A 16,135-nucleotide genomic window follows, 5' to 3' on the forward strand; every position below is an offset into this window, starting at 1 on the left:
GTAGCCAAACCAAATCCTAACTGATGCACTGTCTCAGCACAGATGAACATATAAGACAGCCACCACCATTATAAATAAGATTTTTCATTATTTCATAAATAATGATGTCTTATTGTTGTTCACCTTCAATACAGTTGGGTAATGGTTCGAGGTTTAAGTGAAACGTAGGGCTGGGAAAGTATAAAGCTGAGATTTGAATCCATCTTCCTGACTCCAAAGCCCGGTGAGCAGTGCCTCCTTCCCCTCTCATCTTTTCTTATTTCTCTTTTTTTCCCATTCTTTCTTCCTCCTATTTTTCTTTTTGATGTTCTTCCTACTTTCTTCACACCTCACATAGTACTTGAGTTTAGCAAAACATTTACATATTTATTGAATTAGGCCGACAATAACATTCACTTTCAACACTGACAAGCCCACTACTGATGCTGGACAGCAAACGGTACTTCCTCCGCACAGTCCGCGGACTGCTCCCCTGCTGGAGACAGCGCTGTGGTTGGGGAGAGGTGCTAGTCTGTATTCCACAAGGGGCTCCGATTCAGAGAAGACGGAATGTGTGTATTGTTTGCATGAGCTTTTTAAGTCTGCCAGATACTTGGGGGGAAGTCCCTGTGAAGACCTGTATGGAAGCCACGCCTAGTGCACTAGCACTGAGGGCAGCACCAGGAAGCAGCTTCTCTGAGCATGCGCTGTGCTCTCTCTGTTAACTGTGCGACCCTGGACAGTGCTTTGCTACATCCACTCCAAGGAGATGACTCAAATCCCAACTGAGGTGTGGGAAATGTATTCTACTTTAACATGAAGAGGAAAGCATAAATAAATACCACCCAAAATTTAGGCTTGCCATTTCTATTTGTGATGCACAAATCAATTATGTCACAAAAGTAGATCACGTTCCCACAGGATATCCTAAGTAGCTCAAGTCAGTAACAAAGCTGACTGACTACTTTTCTTTTTCTTTTTTTAATTTAATTTGGGTCACTTTTTATGTCATTATTCTTGAGTGGTCTGCTTTTATTTATGAAATTTTCTACCAGGTATTAATAAATACTGCCTGAGTAAACAGTATGTTGAGAATGCAGACCACATCGAAAAAGCAATTGTATCCAAAAATGAATCTTTTTCAGATTAGCCACTAGCTAAGCAAATTTTGAAAACATAGAGTCTCTACTGTTAAGTTTCATTAAGGAAATTCACTCAAGCTTCCCCGTGCTGGACCAACTAGAACTAACAATATAATAAAAAACTGAAAGGAATGCAAATATCCAAATTCAAATCTCATTTTAAAAACTTCTACCCTTTCACTGCTTCAGGGCATGGTCAGAGTCAGAAAATATGAGCTGGTTGGAGCCAAGTGGTATTTTAGTGAGGCCAAACAAAATACACTTCTCTCTTTACACAATTCTTTTTTTAAGTTTCTATTATTTTAAGAAAAGAAAAAGCCATCAGTATTTGTGAAGAAATACCAACCTCAGGCTCAACAAATCTAAGTCACAGAAGTTTGAAATTGTTTCCAGTTAACATTTTGCCAAACCAGGAATCCATATTAAAAGACCATGTAAACAAAATAAAACAAAAAGCACTTGTAACTATGCTACAGAAAGACATCAGATCTTCTTTCTTTCCCTAAAAGAACAACAATTTAAAGATTAGACGTGCTACATACTGAATCTGTTCTAACTTCTACGTTATCAACTCTATAAAATATTAAAATGCTCAAAAAAGTTAATTGTAATCTAATTTCTATAAAGACTTTAATTTACTCACACATTCTCTCCCTTCTAAAATATAAATCTCCTCTCAGCTCCTGGTCCCCTCTCTAGCATTTCCCCAATTATAAGGAATAAACATGCTATTATTTTCTCTACATTATATCCCAGACAGATCTCTGTTACCAAATGATAGATGAAAAGACCTGAATGATGTAGTTTATTATAAGTAAAAAACAATCATGCTAACATTTTCTACCTTTTGGTTCATTTGAAGGAATGAGTGGTCCTAAATATCTCATGACATCTGTATCAATCACAAAAAAGCTAAAGAAAGTTATTTTGTTAAATTGTTATGATCAGAGAGCTAAAGTTGAGAGAAAAACAGGGACACAAGGCACTGAGTTAGAGTTCTGGAAACAGCTGATCAGTTAGTAGATGTGGATAAGTAAAACATTCCCCACACTTCATACATAAATGTTAGCTCAAGGCAGGGCGGGGCAGGGGGGAGGCAGATTTTATGTGTTGGGAGTGGTGGTATTTAGGTATTGAGACATATAATACAGGGAAGTCAGTGACATGCTGGGGATGGCTTGGACCAGATTCCATGAACTCATGGTGAAATTTCAAGGAATTATGGTAGCTGGTTGACGATGATGCTGGCAGCCTGAAATTGGCTATGGTGAGAGAATTTACACCATGGAAAATGGCAAATGCTACAGATCAGCCCTCTTCCCCACCAGCCCTAAGGAGCTGGTTGCTAAGCATTTACCACTACAGAAAACCAAGGATGAAGTTATCCAAATCAGTACATTCTAGGTAATACAGAAGGGCATTACCATGAAATCTGAAGATAGTATACTACATTTTTTATAAAGATCCAATGCTGGTCAGAGGACAACTCTTTAAAAGCAAAAGGCAAAGGCCATCTTCATATTTGAGCAATTCCTTCAAGACTCCATGGTACTAGCATTTTATTCAAAAATACATTCGCAAAACCAAACTCTGCTCTAGTCTCTCATTCAGAAAGGTATACAGCCTCAGAAGATTATTCACTTCAGCCTCTTTGTGCATTTGCATGGGTTACTTTTTGGTCTAACAAGTTTGTACCCCTTACAAATAAGCAAGAGATCCTCTAAAAGTGTGCTATATAAAAGTTAATTTCATTTCTACTTGGATTGCTATGTAATTGGAGGTGATTAAATCAGATCACCGGTCCATCTAGTCAAGGCTATGGTTTTTCCAGCGGTCATGTATGGATATGAGAGTTGAACTGTTAAGAAAGCTGAGCACTGAAGAATTGATGCTTTTGAACTGTGGTACTGGAGAAGACTCTTGAGAGTCCCTTGGACTGCAAGGAGATCCAACCAGTCCATTCTAAAGGAGATTGGTCCTGGGTGTTCATTGGAAGGACTGATGCTAAAGCTGAAACTCCAATACTTTGGCCACCTCATGTGAAGAGTTGACTCATTGGAAAAGATTCTGATGCTGGGAGGGATTGGGGGCAGGAGGAGAAGGGGATGACAGAGGATGAGATGGCTGGATGGCATCACCGACTCGATGGACATGAGTTTGGGTGAATGCCGGGAGTTGGTGATGGACAGGGAGGCCTGGCGTGCTGCGATTCATGGGGTCGCAAAGAGTCGGACACGACTGAGCGACTGAACTGACTGACTGATTGACTGAAACCAGATCACCACCACAAAGTTATTAGTTGTTTCAAAGTACTTAAAGGGATGCACCACAAAAATAAGAAATACAGTGCTCTAATAGACAAAAAAAGAAAAAACAAAACAAAACATAGTTTTCTAAGTGTAGAACTTACTGAGCTAAAAGACTTTTGGGATTCACTTGAAACCTCCAAATATTAAGTTGCATTATACTCATTAAGATGAACCTGACCTAATAAACTGTGGCCATGAGCTTCCTATAGGATTAAAACCAAAGTCTATGTCATCACTTGGGCAACTTCTCCAGCCACATAGAGAGTATGGTAAAATGAGAATCCTCAAGCAGGCTAGGACTATGGTAACTTTCATGGTACAAATATCTTCTCTCTTCTAAAAATCTATCCTAACCAAAACTGCTACTTGTCATGGTTATTCTACTTGCCAAGTTGAATATTCAGACCATGCTGATACTCAACTCCCCAATCTGACATCCAAAGTCACAATGTTCTAGAGTTACAAAGCTTGGCTTTACAAAGCTTTGGGATAGGACACTTCACATTAAATAAGCAGATGGTTACCATTTTACATTTTTCTTTAAAGAACCCATAACATTTATATCACTTTTTTTAAAGTCCACAGTTTCTTAGCATTTCAATTTAGGCTCGAGTAGAATGATCTGGGCAAAGCACCCGTGAGAGTGCCCCACAGTACTCTACTGTTTGACAGTTCAAAACAAAAAGCAGGAAAAAAGGGTTATTCCATATTTGCCATCTGAAAGGGGAGACAAAAAATAAATAACACTTTTTCCAAAAACTAAACCAAACAATAAGTTCACTACATAAATTTAGGAAATATCAAGCTTTGTCATAACTTTCTAACCGTCCATGTCTTTTGTATCATTCTCTCTGTTATCCTTAACTCTCTGCAACAGTGCTTCGACAGATTTCACTCCACTGATACTGATCTGTGATGGTTAATTTCATGTGTTAACTGGGCCAGTGGGTGCCAAACAATATTCTGGATGTGTCTGTTGGTGTTTCTGGAAGAGATACCTTTCAATCAGTAGCCTGAGTTAAACAGATGGCCCTCCCCAATGTGGGTGAAAGTGAAAGTGTTAGTCTCTGCGACCCCATGGAATGTAGCCCTCCAGGCTCCTCTGTTCATGGGATTCTCCAGGCAAGAATACTGGAGTGGGTTGCCATGCCTTCCTTCAGGGGATCTTCCCGACCCAGGGATCAAACCCAGGTCTCCTGCGTTGCAGGCAAATTCTTTACCATTTGAGCTACCTCGGAAGCCCTCCAATGTGGATGGGCCTCATAAAATCATTGAAGGTCAAAAGTCTGAGTAAGAGGGACCTGCTTTGGCCTGAATGAGTAGGAACATTGGCGTTTTCTTGAGTCTTGAGTCGTGAGCCTGCTGGGTTTTGTATTGGATCTTATACCATCAGCTCTTGTGTGTGTGTGTGTGTGTGTGTGTGTGTGTGCGCGCACACACTTGTATGTAATACAGGGTTTCTCAATATTTTCCCATTACTTCTTCAAAGGAACGAAACATACCCACTCAGGATGTGTTCTTTTTTCCACTTCTTTACGTTAGGTTTTTTCCTTCCTTTGCCATGCCCTGTTTTCTCTCCCCCAGTCTAATTTTATAAAAATCCTACTTATCATTTAGGGTTCAGTTCAAATCCAATCTTTACTATGAAACCTCTCCATGTATTCCATTCCAGGAATGTCATTCTGTATCTATACTAGTGCATGATGCCTATTCTGTGTTTTCATAATACAAATCAGAGGCACTAAAGTAGAACAGTCTTGGGGAGGGTGCCTAGTGGTTTTACACTGGAAGGGCATGATTCTGTGCAAATAAATGCATGGATCTGATTTCAGTTCTGGTTCTAAGAAGAAAGCTACTTCTCTTGTGAAGGATGTTTCTAAAATGCTATCTTCATGATCATAGCTTATAGAGTACGTAACCACCACAGAAGACCAGTAATCTAGCAAGAGACAAATCTAGCAGAGAGACCACAATAACAGAGGACTCACAGTAGAGAAACTGATAATGCTCCGGGTCATTGTACAGGTTTCAGACAGAAGCAAACACTTGAGGGCAGACTACCCTGCACTGGTCAAGAACAATATGGACAAAAGGAACAAGAACAGTAAAGTGACCCCTATTGTGACAAAACCATTTTGTTGGGCCACCTTGGTTAAGGGAGATCAGCAGGCTGCTAAGAGGGGGCATGGGACACTACACTAATTCTACACTGCATCTTTGATAGGTCACTGCGTATTTCCCATCAGAGTAAGGATTCAGCCATCAATAACAAATCTTTATCATTTTCATAAAAGTCTAAATTGAAACTGTTTAGTTATTGTTCTAGATAGATTCTTGCTTCTACCTAATCATTCAAATCAAGATTTTAGTGAGCTGGGTAGGAATAACCAGATGAGTAGCATTCCTGACTTAGTGTGCCACGTGGGCCATTTTATTCTGTAGATGTCTGCATAATCCATATTTTTTTCCCCAAACTAAGTAATAAAACTCTAGAGATTTGTCATTGTACTGCTTTTATTTTCTACACTATAAGTAATAAGTCAATTACTGAGTAAATTGTGTTAATTATAATCCTAATTGTTTTTCTTCCATTAGTTATCCCATGATTATCTAACTGGATGCCAACCACAGCCCCAGAAGCTGGACAGGACAGGTTACTAACTTTCACTTTAGAGAAAACTGAGGTTTGTAGAAGTTAGACTAGACAATGATAGATCCAGGAATCCTGACCCACTGCAGCATAATTTCTTCAAATTCTTCAAATTAACAATGGGAAGGAAGAAAATAAAGGAGTGAAGAAGGGAGGGAGGAAGAAAAGAAAAAAGAAAGGAGGAAAGAATAAAAGTGAGGAAGAAAGAATGAACACTACTATGTAAAGTAACATTTGGTTTTCCTTATTAAAACTCATAATCGTCTACAGATATATTATCCCCATGAGCACATACTAATGATCAAACCCAGCCAAGAATCAGAAGCATTTTAACCAAGTCACATTTTAATACTACTGATGCATATTTCTTGCATAAATATAAAAAGTTTATATCAACACTGTAACCCAGATCCCAAATTACTCTTTTTTTCCACAGCCCTGAGAGTGTACAAAAGTTTAAGAATTATTACAATAGAAGAAAGAAGAGATTTTCTTTCTATACTGGCCTACTTTCTTTGCTTAAATGTTTTGTTTCAAATAAGACAAGTCAAAATGTGTCCTGTATGTTAGTTGAAAATCCTAGACTTTTAGGTTCAACAAATTTGTATACACAGATGTTAATAACAGTCTCATGAAGACTATCCTGCATAAAATAAAACTTGGATTAATTGCTAGGATAAAAACAACTGAGAATATCAAGGAGTGAAACAAAATACTAATTAAAACAGTGTGGAATTGTGAACAAGATACCTTTCCAAATGTAATTAAAAGTAGAACTATATCATCTAATCCTTAAGACTAAAGAATCAAAGATCTATAAAATCTAGGAGCTAAAAAGGGAAACTTAGTCTTCCTCTAATTTAACCCACTGCTTTTTAAAAATAGTTTTATTGAGACATAACTCAGATACTATACAACTCACCCATTTGAACAGTACAATCCACTGTTTTTAGTATATACATAGGATTGTGCAACCATCACCATAATATAATTTTAAAACATTCTCTCCACCAAGAGAAATCCCACACCTATTAGGTTGAATTAGAGGAAGACTAGGCTTCCCTTTTTAGCTCCTAGATCTATGGTATTTAAGCATGAAGTCGTGAATGTTTCTGGTGGGGTGTCATCCGGTAAAATACCTATAATCTAATGAAAACCTATTTGTATGACTCAGCCTTGAAGGATACCAGTAATCCCAACACCTGGACTGGAACTCTTCTTCCCTGGAATGATAAAGTATATCCCATTTTCAAAGACAATCCCTCCCAATAGAGTACAGTAGTTAAGAGGCATGCTCCTAAAGTTAGAATCCTGAATTCCTCACTTGCTTACTAATATACACATTAGAAGAACCTGACTGTTGATGCAGGAGACATAAGAGATGCAGATTCGATCCTGGGTCAGGAAGGTACCTTGGAGGAGGACATGGCAACCCATTCCAGTATTCTTGCCCGCAAAATCCCATGGACAGAGGTGCCTGGTGGGCTACGGTCCGTAGGATCGCAAAGAGTCAGACACAACTGAAGTGGCTTAGCAGACGTGTGCACGCATGCAAATTTCAATAAAATGTGAACAATAATGATAATACCCACCTCATAAACTGCCATGAGGTCAAAATAAAAATAATCCATGAACAAATACCAAGTGAAGTGCCTGGCACATGGATTGAGCCCAATAAATGTAGGTGTCATCACTGTCATCACCATCATTATCATCTTACCCAGAAGGCCTGATAGTCCGTTCTTACTCTTTAATTCACAGTCAATGTTAAAAGAATATTTTACTTCTCTTCTTTCATGTAAGTCAAGGACATTTTTCACCCTAGAACTCCACCAAAAAGCATACCAGATCCAGAATTTTGTGAAATCTCAGCCAACTTAAACCCTTGGCCTTAAGTAATTAGAAGAAAAGTCTCTTCCAAATTGGAGACAGCTAAACTGTAGTACAAGCATAATCACTACCCTGTTCAAACATGTAATGTGAAAAATCCAAGACAGCACACGGAATAAGAGAGGTCAAACCAGGCAAATCCTAGGAGCTACTTCCAGTGAGTGCACAGAAGGAGGAGCGAGTGGCAATGGGGAGAGAGCCTGGAAGCTTTCTTGTTTGTCCAAAGCAGAGATCACTGAAAAACCAGGAATCTACAGATGACAAATTTCATTCATTCATCAAACCTGTTTTGAGAACCTTCTATATGAATGGCACTGGGGTTGAAGAGGGAGTAATTAAAAAAAATAAACAGAAGCACTCTTAAGGAGGGGATCATCTGCTTGGGAAGACAAAACAAGTTAACAGCAACACCATGAGACACATAGGTATAGGCATCATGAAACAGTGTAAGGGGGACTGTGGGGACTCACTTATGCCTAGAGAGCCAAGAGCAATCCACCCACTCTGCTGCCCTTCGATGGTGTGTATGAAAGCCCCCACCCTCTCAACCATGGTAGGAGACCATACCACAGGCTCCTAGAGCACTGTTTACTGCCTTCACTATAAGAGCTAGAAGATGTGTATTCACCTCCTCCCTGGTGAGAGGCAGGGTGACAGCACAGACTCTGGATCTGGATGGACTAAGTAAAATCCAATTCTACCACACATAATTACAGGACCTTGGTCAGCTCACTTAGCCATGCTGTGCTTTAATTTCCTCTTCTAAAAAAATATGGATTAAAAATAGCAGTTACGAACAAGGTTGCTTTGAGAATGGAAGGAATTAATCTAAATGTATAGCCACATCTAGCACATATCTAGTAGTACACACTACATAATACTACACTGTGAGCTTGTACCACAGTTATCACAGTGGCTTGCGTATAGCAGGCATTCGGAAGTGTGGTGAATGGCAAAACTGATGAAAACAAAAGGAAGATGTTGCACTTGAGAAAAGAAGATGGAACCAAATTTCATAGGCCTGAGCAGCTAAATTTGACAACATTTCTCATAAGAACCACGTCTTTTCATGCAGGTGAGGATCTGGTCATCCTATTTCATGTCAATTCTAGAAATTAGTCATCACTCTGGGGAAAAAACTCATAGTATTTAATAGCTTCTGATGTTATATTAAATGGGAAAAAAAGTTTACTCCCTTTAAACATTCTAGAGGTAAAGCAATACATCAAAAAGGGGCAGTTAAAATTTCAGGCTAGTAGAAAACCTGTTAACGGCGAAGGATGGGAGCTATGATTTTTAAAGTACAGCCACGGCAAGAGCCTCTCCCAAATGTTCTTTCAAGCTATTTTTGTTTATGAGAAGTCAGTCATTTGTAAAGAAAGGATGATGGGAAGCACAGGGAGATATACCTGCTTTCATTAAGGTATCCAGCTTAGCTAAAAATCTTACTAAAGTCTAAATGCACAAAGCAGAGGAATCAGGCTAAAGTGATCCTCTTTCAGGCCTGTCTGGTAATTCATTCTGTCCACAAGGCCAGGGGTCCTTCCATATCTTTCATGCCACACGTCATTCAAAAGGAAAGTCACCAGCAACCTGTGAGGTCAGCTATCTCCCAACTCACACTCAATGCTCTTAACAATGCTTACAACTTTAGGCTGAAACCCCACATGAGTCCAAACTCTCAGGAAAGAGGATAGATGGTTATGTTACCCACACAGTCGAGATAATGTTTACCTCTGTTTAACCATCGAAACTTTTATAAAAGCTATGAGACAGAACTTGTTCTTAAGAATACATCATAACTCATCTTAAATAGTATTCTAAGTTCAACTTAAACTCTTCTCAAGGTTCAGGTGTTATTAATAAGAGGCTCTCTCTTGAAGCATGTCTGGCAAGTTATGACTGGCAAGAGAGGAACCTTCCCTTCCAGGTCTGCATGATAAGTTCCCGATTCCCTTCAGCTAAGGATACAAAATGACTTAACATGTTAAGTCTCTGCACAGAGCAGAAATACATGCAGCATTATCTCAGCTTGGGTTTTCCCCTGGACCTGTGGTTTTCTATGGGGTCGCTGAGGGTCGGACACGACTGAGCGACTTCACTTTCACTTTTCACTTTCACGCATCGGAGAAGGAAATGGCAACCCATTCCAGTGTTCTTGCCTGGAGAATCCCAGGGTTGGGGGAGCCTGGTGGGCTGTCGTCTATGGGGTCACAAAGAGTCGGACATGACTGAAGCGACTTAGCAGCAGCAGCAGTGGTCTTCTAATGAGTATAGATCCCCATGACATCAGGAAAAAAAACTGTCAGAGTTGAGAACAGAGCTGATTCTTGGTCTGCTAATGCTCTTTTACATGCAGGCATAATACCATCAGTATTTTCCATCACCCTTTCTTGGACTACCTGCGCATTTCCATTTAGTAGAATGTTTACAAACACTCGGCACCAGCAAAGTGACATCCTCCTTGGGAAAGAGAGAGCACAGGAACTGCCAAGTGTCCCTGCAGGCTCCCCATGTCCTGGAAAGGCTTCCCTGCCATCCCACCTAACTCTGATATACCACTATTCTACCTGTGGTTTAGGGACCTAATCACACATCCATTCTCTTTCATCTATTCTGAACTTCATGCTTACCACTTCTAATCTTCTCTGGGCTGAGAATTAGAGGTTTAGTAAAAATTTTACAAAACTCAGGTCAGTAGTTTCAATGAAAGTCTGAGGGTTCCTCCCATGCATTAAAATCTATCCATGCAATTTGTAATATCAATTTTGACTGCTGCTAAGTTCTCAGGTAAGATTGCTAGAAGCTGAGTTCAGGATGAGCAAGATACACTGTGGTATTTTTGCTAGAGGGTACTTTAGGGAAGAATGGAATGCACTGAGTACTTTCCACATTCCACTCACCTGAATGCTCTTCCCTGGGATGGTTTATTTCTCACTTCATTTACATCTGCGTACATGCAGAGCTTAATTTGTGAGTCCTTCCCCAGACACCCTCTATAAAATAACTCTCCACTCCTGCCTTTTCCTAGACCCCAAATCCTGCTTTTCTTTAAATCAAAACTTTAATCAGCTCTTAGCATGCGTGGTATTTACTTGTCCATTGGCCATCTCTTTCCATCAGAAAGACAGTTCTATGGAGTTGTTGGCTGCTCTGTTTTGCACAGGTGTTCAATAAATATTTGTTGAATGAAAAAGTCAAGTACAGTTATTATAAATTTTTGTCAATCCTCCCCACACTTACAAGTCACGTATTTCAAGTATTTTTACAGACAGGAAAAGTGTTGGTTGGTTTCTCAATACTTGGAGAGCATACTATGGTGGTTAGGAGCAAGGACCCTTGAACCAGACTGCATGGGTTAGAGCCCAGCTCAGACACTGCCCATCTCTAGTCCCTGGGCAAGTCACTGAACCATTCTGCACCTGAACTCTGCATATGTAAATAGCAATAATAACAACAGTATTGTCTTACAGAGTTATTGTGGAGAGCTTAAACATAAAGAACTTAAACAGTTCATGGCTCCTAGTACACGCCGAACAAGAGTTAAATAAACAAAATCTTGGCTGAGAAACACCTTAATAAGAATTACTAACTTTCTCACTTTGATTTCTTACTCATAAGACAACCTCCTGATAGTAACCCGGCTTTTCTGATTCATTTGTTTAAAAAGGAAGTGCAGATGTGGTTACCTGGACTGTGCGAGAGTTACGTATTTCTCATCATAAATTAATCAATCTTTGAATCTTGTTTAACGTGCTAACAAAATCAGGGTTTTGAACCAACAAGACTAAGGCCCAAACCCGGATAGTGTCAAGACACACCTTGTGTTGTTGCTTAGCAACCTCCTAGCCACCTTCTCCAAACAATGCCACAACTTGTATTCAACTATCCACAACACAGCTAGGAGAGGGAAGTATCATTGCCTAAGAAACCTCTTCTCTAATCAGTAGAAAATGGTGAGATTACAGTTCAAAGAATGTCCATGCAAAGTGGGTGTTTTGCCCAGCAAGTGCCCTGACTCCCATACACTGTATATACCACTTCAAAAGAGGGTAGCAACTGCTGATGGTAACAAACAACCTGCTTGTCCAGGTTTCCTTTGAACCAGGAGATGGAATTTTTCCCCTCACAAAGGACTTTCAGCCCTCACTTGATGGGTAGAGCCAAGTGCCAAAGTCACAAGATCGCACAGTCATGCGGCGGCTTCCCCACGGCCACTCCTACAAGTTACCTTGCCCTGATGATCGTGTTTCATTTCCCAGCCCCTTGGCAGCTCCAGTTGTTTGTTTGCAAACATGTTGAGGAATCCCACGAGGTCCCGGTTATGCTGGTAGCGTTCAAAGTGGTGGGTGTCCCGCCGGACTTTGGTGATCATGTGCTTCAAACATGTGTTGTTTGTAAACATGCGGTAGGCACTCTGGAGAGAAGGATGGGAAAGCCACGTTAATCTGCTTTGTGACATGCGAAAGCAACACATAAACTCCCATGGACATATTTAATCTTCAGATGGTATACCAGATTCAGTGGAACTCTAGACCCACACAGGAGACAAAGCAAAATAATTTTGATTAAAGTAAAATAGACTACAGAAAGTCAAGGAGTCTTCACTAATGAATCTAGTTTTCTAAGGAACAGTAACGCTGTGGAGTTTCATTCTACAGGAGATGTAAGACCTTAAAGTTGGTTTTAGGCAAACCCCATACAGTCAAAATTACACCATTCAGGAAACAAATATACCACCTCACAGACAGCCCCATTATAACCAGCATTTCCTCCAGCACAAAATCTCTGGCTCTTTGGGTGCATGCCAATGAAACAGGTGGCATATAGTTAGGAGCCAAGTTGCATAGAAAAATGGCCATAAATCTGAATACTAGAAGTACATGCAATAGGCTGAGTAGTTCCCACTGAGAATCATATTCAACTGAGACCACAGTAGATTAGAGTTTTTCATCTTGTGCTTAAAAGCATAATCTCAGTAAATAGAATAGCAAGCAGAATTACCTAGACTGTATATCTTAGTATTTTTTTATCTTTTTTCCTTCTCTATTTTTCCTGTACACACACACACACACACGCACATACTCATACACACACTCTGGTAGGCTAAATTTACATGATTGAATATACATTTAATAAAACCCCATTATACCAGCACACATAAAAAAGTGATTGTTCTGTAAAATGTCATCAGTGTCATCTTCTGATACTTAAAGAAGAGTCCAGAAAAAAAAAAAAAAAAAGACCATAAGCCATGGGCTGTCCTTATGAGTCAGTCAACACATATTCAACACAGTACCATGTGCCAAGCAGTAGAAAAGGAGTAACTGTATAGGCTATTTCCTTGAAGGAGTGTGATATTCATGAAACTGACCCACCATGAAGGATCTCTCCTGGAACGCTATTCTCCTCAGGTAGATTCAAAGGGCTCTGGATTCCCCCTACCTTTAGTATCCCAGGGATATCAGACTGAGTGTGGAGGCCTACAGGCTTTACTTTATGAGTTCTGTTATTTATTTTCTTTTAGACAGACCAAGGTAAACCCGAAAGAAATCAGAATCTCTGGAAATAACTTCACCTTAATAAACATTTACTGCGCTGGTTATTGAGAATAAAAGATGAATAAGCAAGGACAGTCAACAATGTTCCTGTCTTTCCAGAGACTCTCAGAATGTGTCACGTCTAGGTCAGACAATTCATTGCTGACGGGAGTGCCTTCAAGAGCTTTCTTTCCTTTGGCATGGTGAGCACAGCAACTGGCCATGTCTGAAATGGTGGCTGCTCTCAGTTTGGGTTCCTGGGTTTCTGAAGGACTCCAGGGATCAGAGAACCCTGACAACTCAATTTGGAATGAGAAACAGCCCTCTGTTAGCTTAAGCCACTGAGACGTGTTGGTCACCATGACTGATGTATAACTCACACTACACAAAGTAACTTTTCTACAGTTATTCTGATTGATTTGCTATCATTAACCTTTTGCTTTGTATGGAAATTATTTTTCCCCTATAAAAATGGAAGGCAGGAAGGTCAGACACATTAAACTCTACTCAAATACTAGTGTACTAGTTTCTCAGTACACCTGAGTAGCAAGTATTTGAGATCACATTTCAACCTGATAGTCTAAATGAGAGGAGGTTTGACGGCTGTGAGAAATTATGAGGTTCAGAGCACAGAGCACTGCCAGAGCAGGCAGGCCCACGCAGGGGCTCTGGGCAATTAGAGCATGAGAGAATAAGAAAGTGATACCATGAAAGCAGAGAAGGAGACTAATAAAATAAGTTGGAGGCTGTCAGAGACTAACATTAGCTAACTAATAGTTTAGCCTGTGGCTGACCCTGCTTTGGAGTCTTATGCACAATCAACAAGGCATCTGTTTTCTGTATTTGGCTGCATGTTGCTGATTTATTTTCACACAAGCCATTGCAAGCATAGAGGCCGGAGATAACACTAGCCTCTGTGACGGCGACAGTAATGAACTTTCAAGTCATGCTCTCTAATAAGTCTCTTTGGGAACAAATTATTGTGGGATAATTCTGTCAGATAAATCATTTCTAAACAGGTGTATTCTCTTGTCACCCTCCCTTAACCCTCCCCCGGCCCATTAAAATAAGTAAATAGGCCACATCCTGATTCTTTATCTGGGGCACCAGAAAGGCTCCTCACTCTGCTAAAGAAAAGCAGTAGAACTGCATTACGGCAAGTAGTAGTAAATAGGTGAAGGAACCCATCCCAGCCTCGGGCAGGAAGCAATCCCCTGGGGTTGGACAGCTCTTTCAGCACAGGAGTCTTAAGGCTGGTCTTAGAATTAATTACGTCCTTTCATCTTCCCCCTCTCCACTCAGTGAGACGTGTACTATAGTGCCAAGTTCAACTGATCTTTGCAAAAAGCATCTACCATAAGAAAGATTCCTCTCATCAGTATCTAGCAAACAACCTTGAGAATCACGGCTTTTTCAACTCTGAATAATATGCACATGATTATTAAGGTCTATATAAAACACATAAGGCAAACAGGAACATCCCTCTAGACTCTGGCTGCATGTTTATAAAGAAATTACATATATATTTACTCACATATATATGTTTACTTATGTATGTTTATATATGTGTATGTCTAACATATTTACACATGTCTGTATTTATATACAGGCTTCCCTGGTGGCTCAGTAGGTAAAGAATCTGCCTGCAATCCGGGAGACCTGGGTTCAGTCCCTGGGTTGGGAAGATCCCCTGGAGGAGGGCATGGCAACCCACTCCAGTATTCTTGCATAGAGAATCCCCATAGACAAAGGAGCGTATCAGGCTGCAGTCCATGGGGTCACAAAGAGTTGAACATGACTGAGCGACCAAGAACACATACATATGCTTATATACATATCCATCTATTCTATTTTTGAATATATATTTTATGTTTATTCAATATATATAGTATTGTTTTAAAATGTACATTATATATATGTATATACATATATATGACCAGAAGTATACTTATTCAGAAAAGATATTTATACTCCAGTTTATACAGAACTATGCTGAGGTTTCTAATCACAGCTCATGGATAGAGACAAAGAAAGTCATTTAATCTCTGCCTCAATTTGCTCAGCTCAATGATGGGATAATAGTAACTGCTCTGATTTCTTCATAGGCATGTGGGATTCAAATCCAGTGGAACAATGGGTATAAAATTACATTGAAGAGGTAAAAATCACTGTAAAACCATAGAGTTGAACTAAGTACAAGAATATATAAGGGATTATGCCTACCACCACTGTGTTCTAACAGATCAATGATAGTAGTAAAACTGTTTTCTACTTTCAGTCTTTGAAGATCTTGGGCAAGCATTCCACCTTCTATTAAGGGAAGAAGGGTCTCATAACCTCTTATTAATTATGTGCTAAGTTAAGTGAAGTTGCTCAGTAGTGTCCGACTCTCTGCGACCCCATGGACTGCAGCCTACCAGGCTCCTCCGTCCACGGGATTTTCCAGGCAAAAGTACTGGAGTGGGTTGCCATTTCCTTCTCCAGGGGATCTTTCCAACCCTGGGATCAAACCCAGGTCTCCCGCATTGCAGGCAGACACTTTACCATCGAAGCCACCAGGGAAGCCCTGTTCTAAACACTGAGGATACAGAGACAAGCACAACCCAATCACTGAAAAGAACAGAG

General features: G+C 40.0%; 1 protein-coding gene across 4 annotated transcripts in view; it reads right to left on the minus strand.

Annotated features, from left to right (window-relative positions):
• HECW2 (HECT, C2 and WW domain containing E3 ubiquitin protein ligase 2) overlaps nt 1–16,135 on the minus strand; it is a 448,549-nt gene that overhangs the window by 93,892 nt on the left and 338,522 nt on the right. For all 4 annotated transcript variants that reach the window (XM_027563360.1, XM_027563352.1, XM_027563383.1 and 1 more), the window contains one exon: nt 12,202–12,387. In XM_027563360.1, coding sequence (XP_027419161.1) covers nt 12,202–12,387 — 186 coding nt within the window. The remainder of the gene's footprint in view (nt 1–12,201; nt 12,388–16,135) is intronic.

This window comes from Bos indicus x Bos taurus, chromosome 2, assembly GCF_003369695.1.
Source record: "Bos indicus x Bos taurus breed Angus x Brahman F1 hybrid chromosome 2, Bos_hybrid_MaternalHap_v2.0, whole genome shotgun sequence".
In the NCBI taxonomy this organism is placed as follows: domain Eukaryota; kingdom Metazoa; phylum Chordata; class Mammalia; order Artiodactyla; family Bovidae; genus Bos; species Bos indicus x Bos taurus.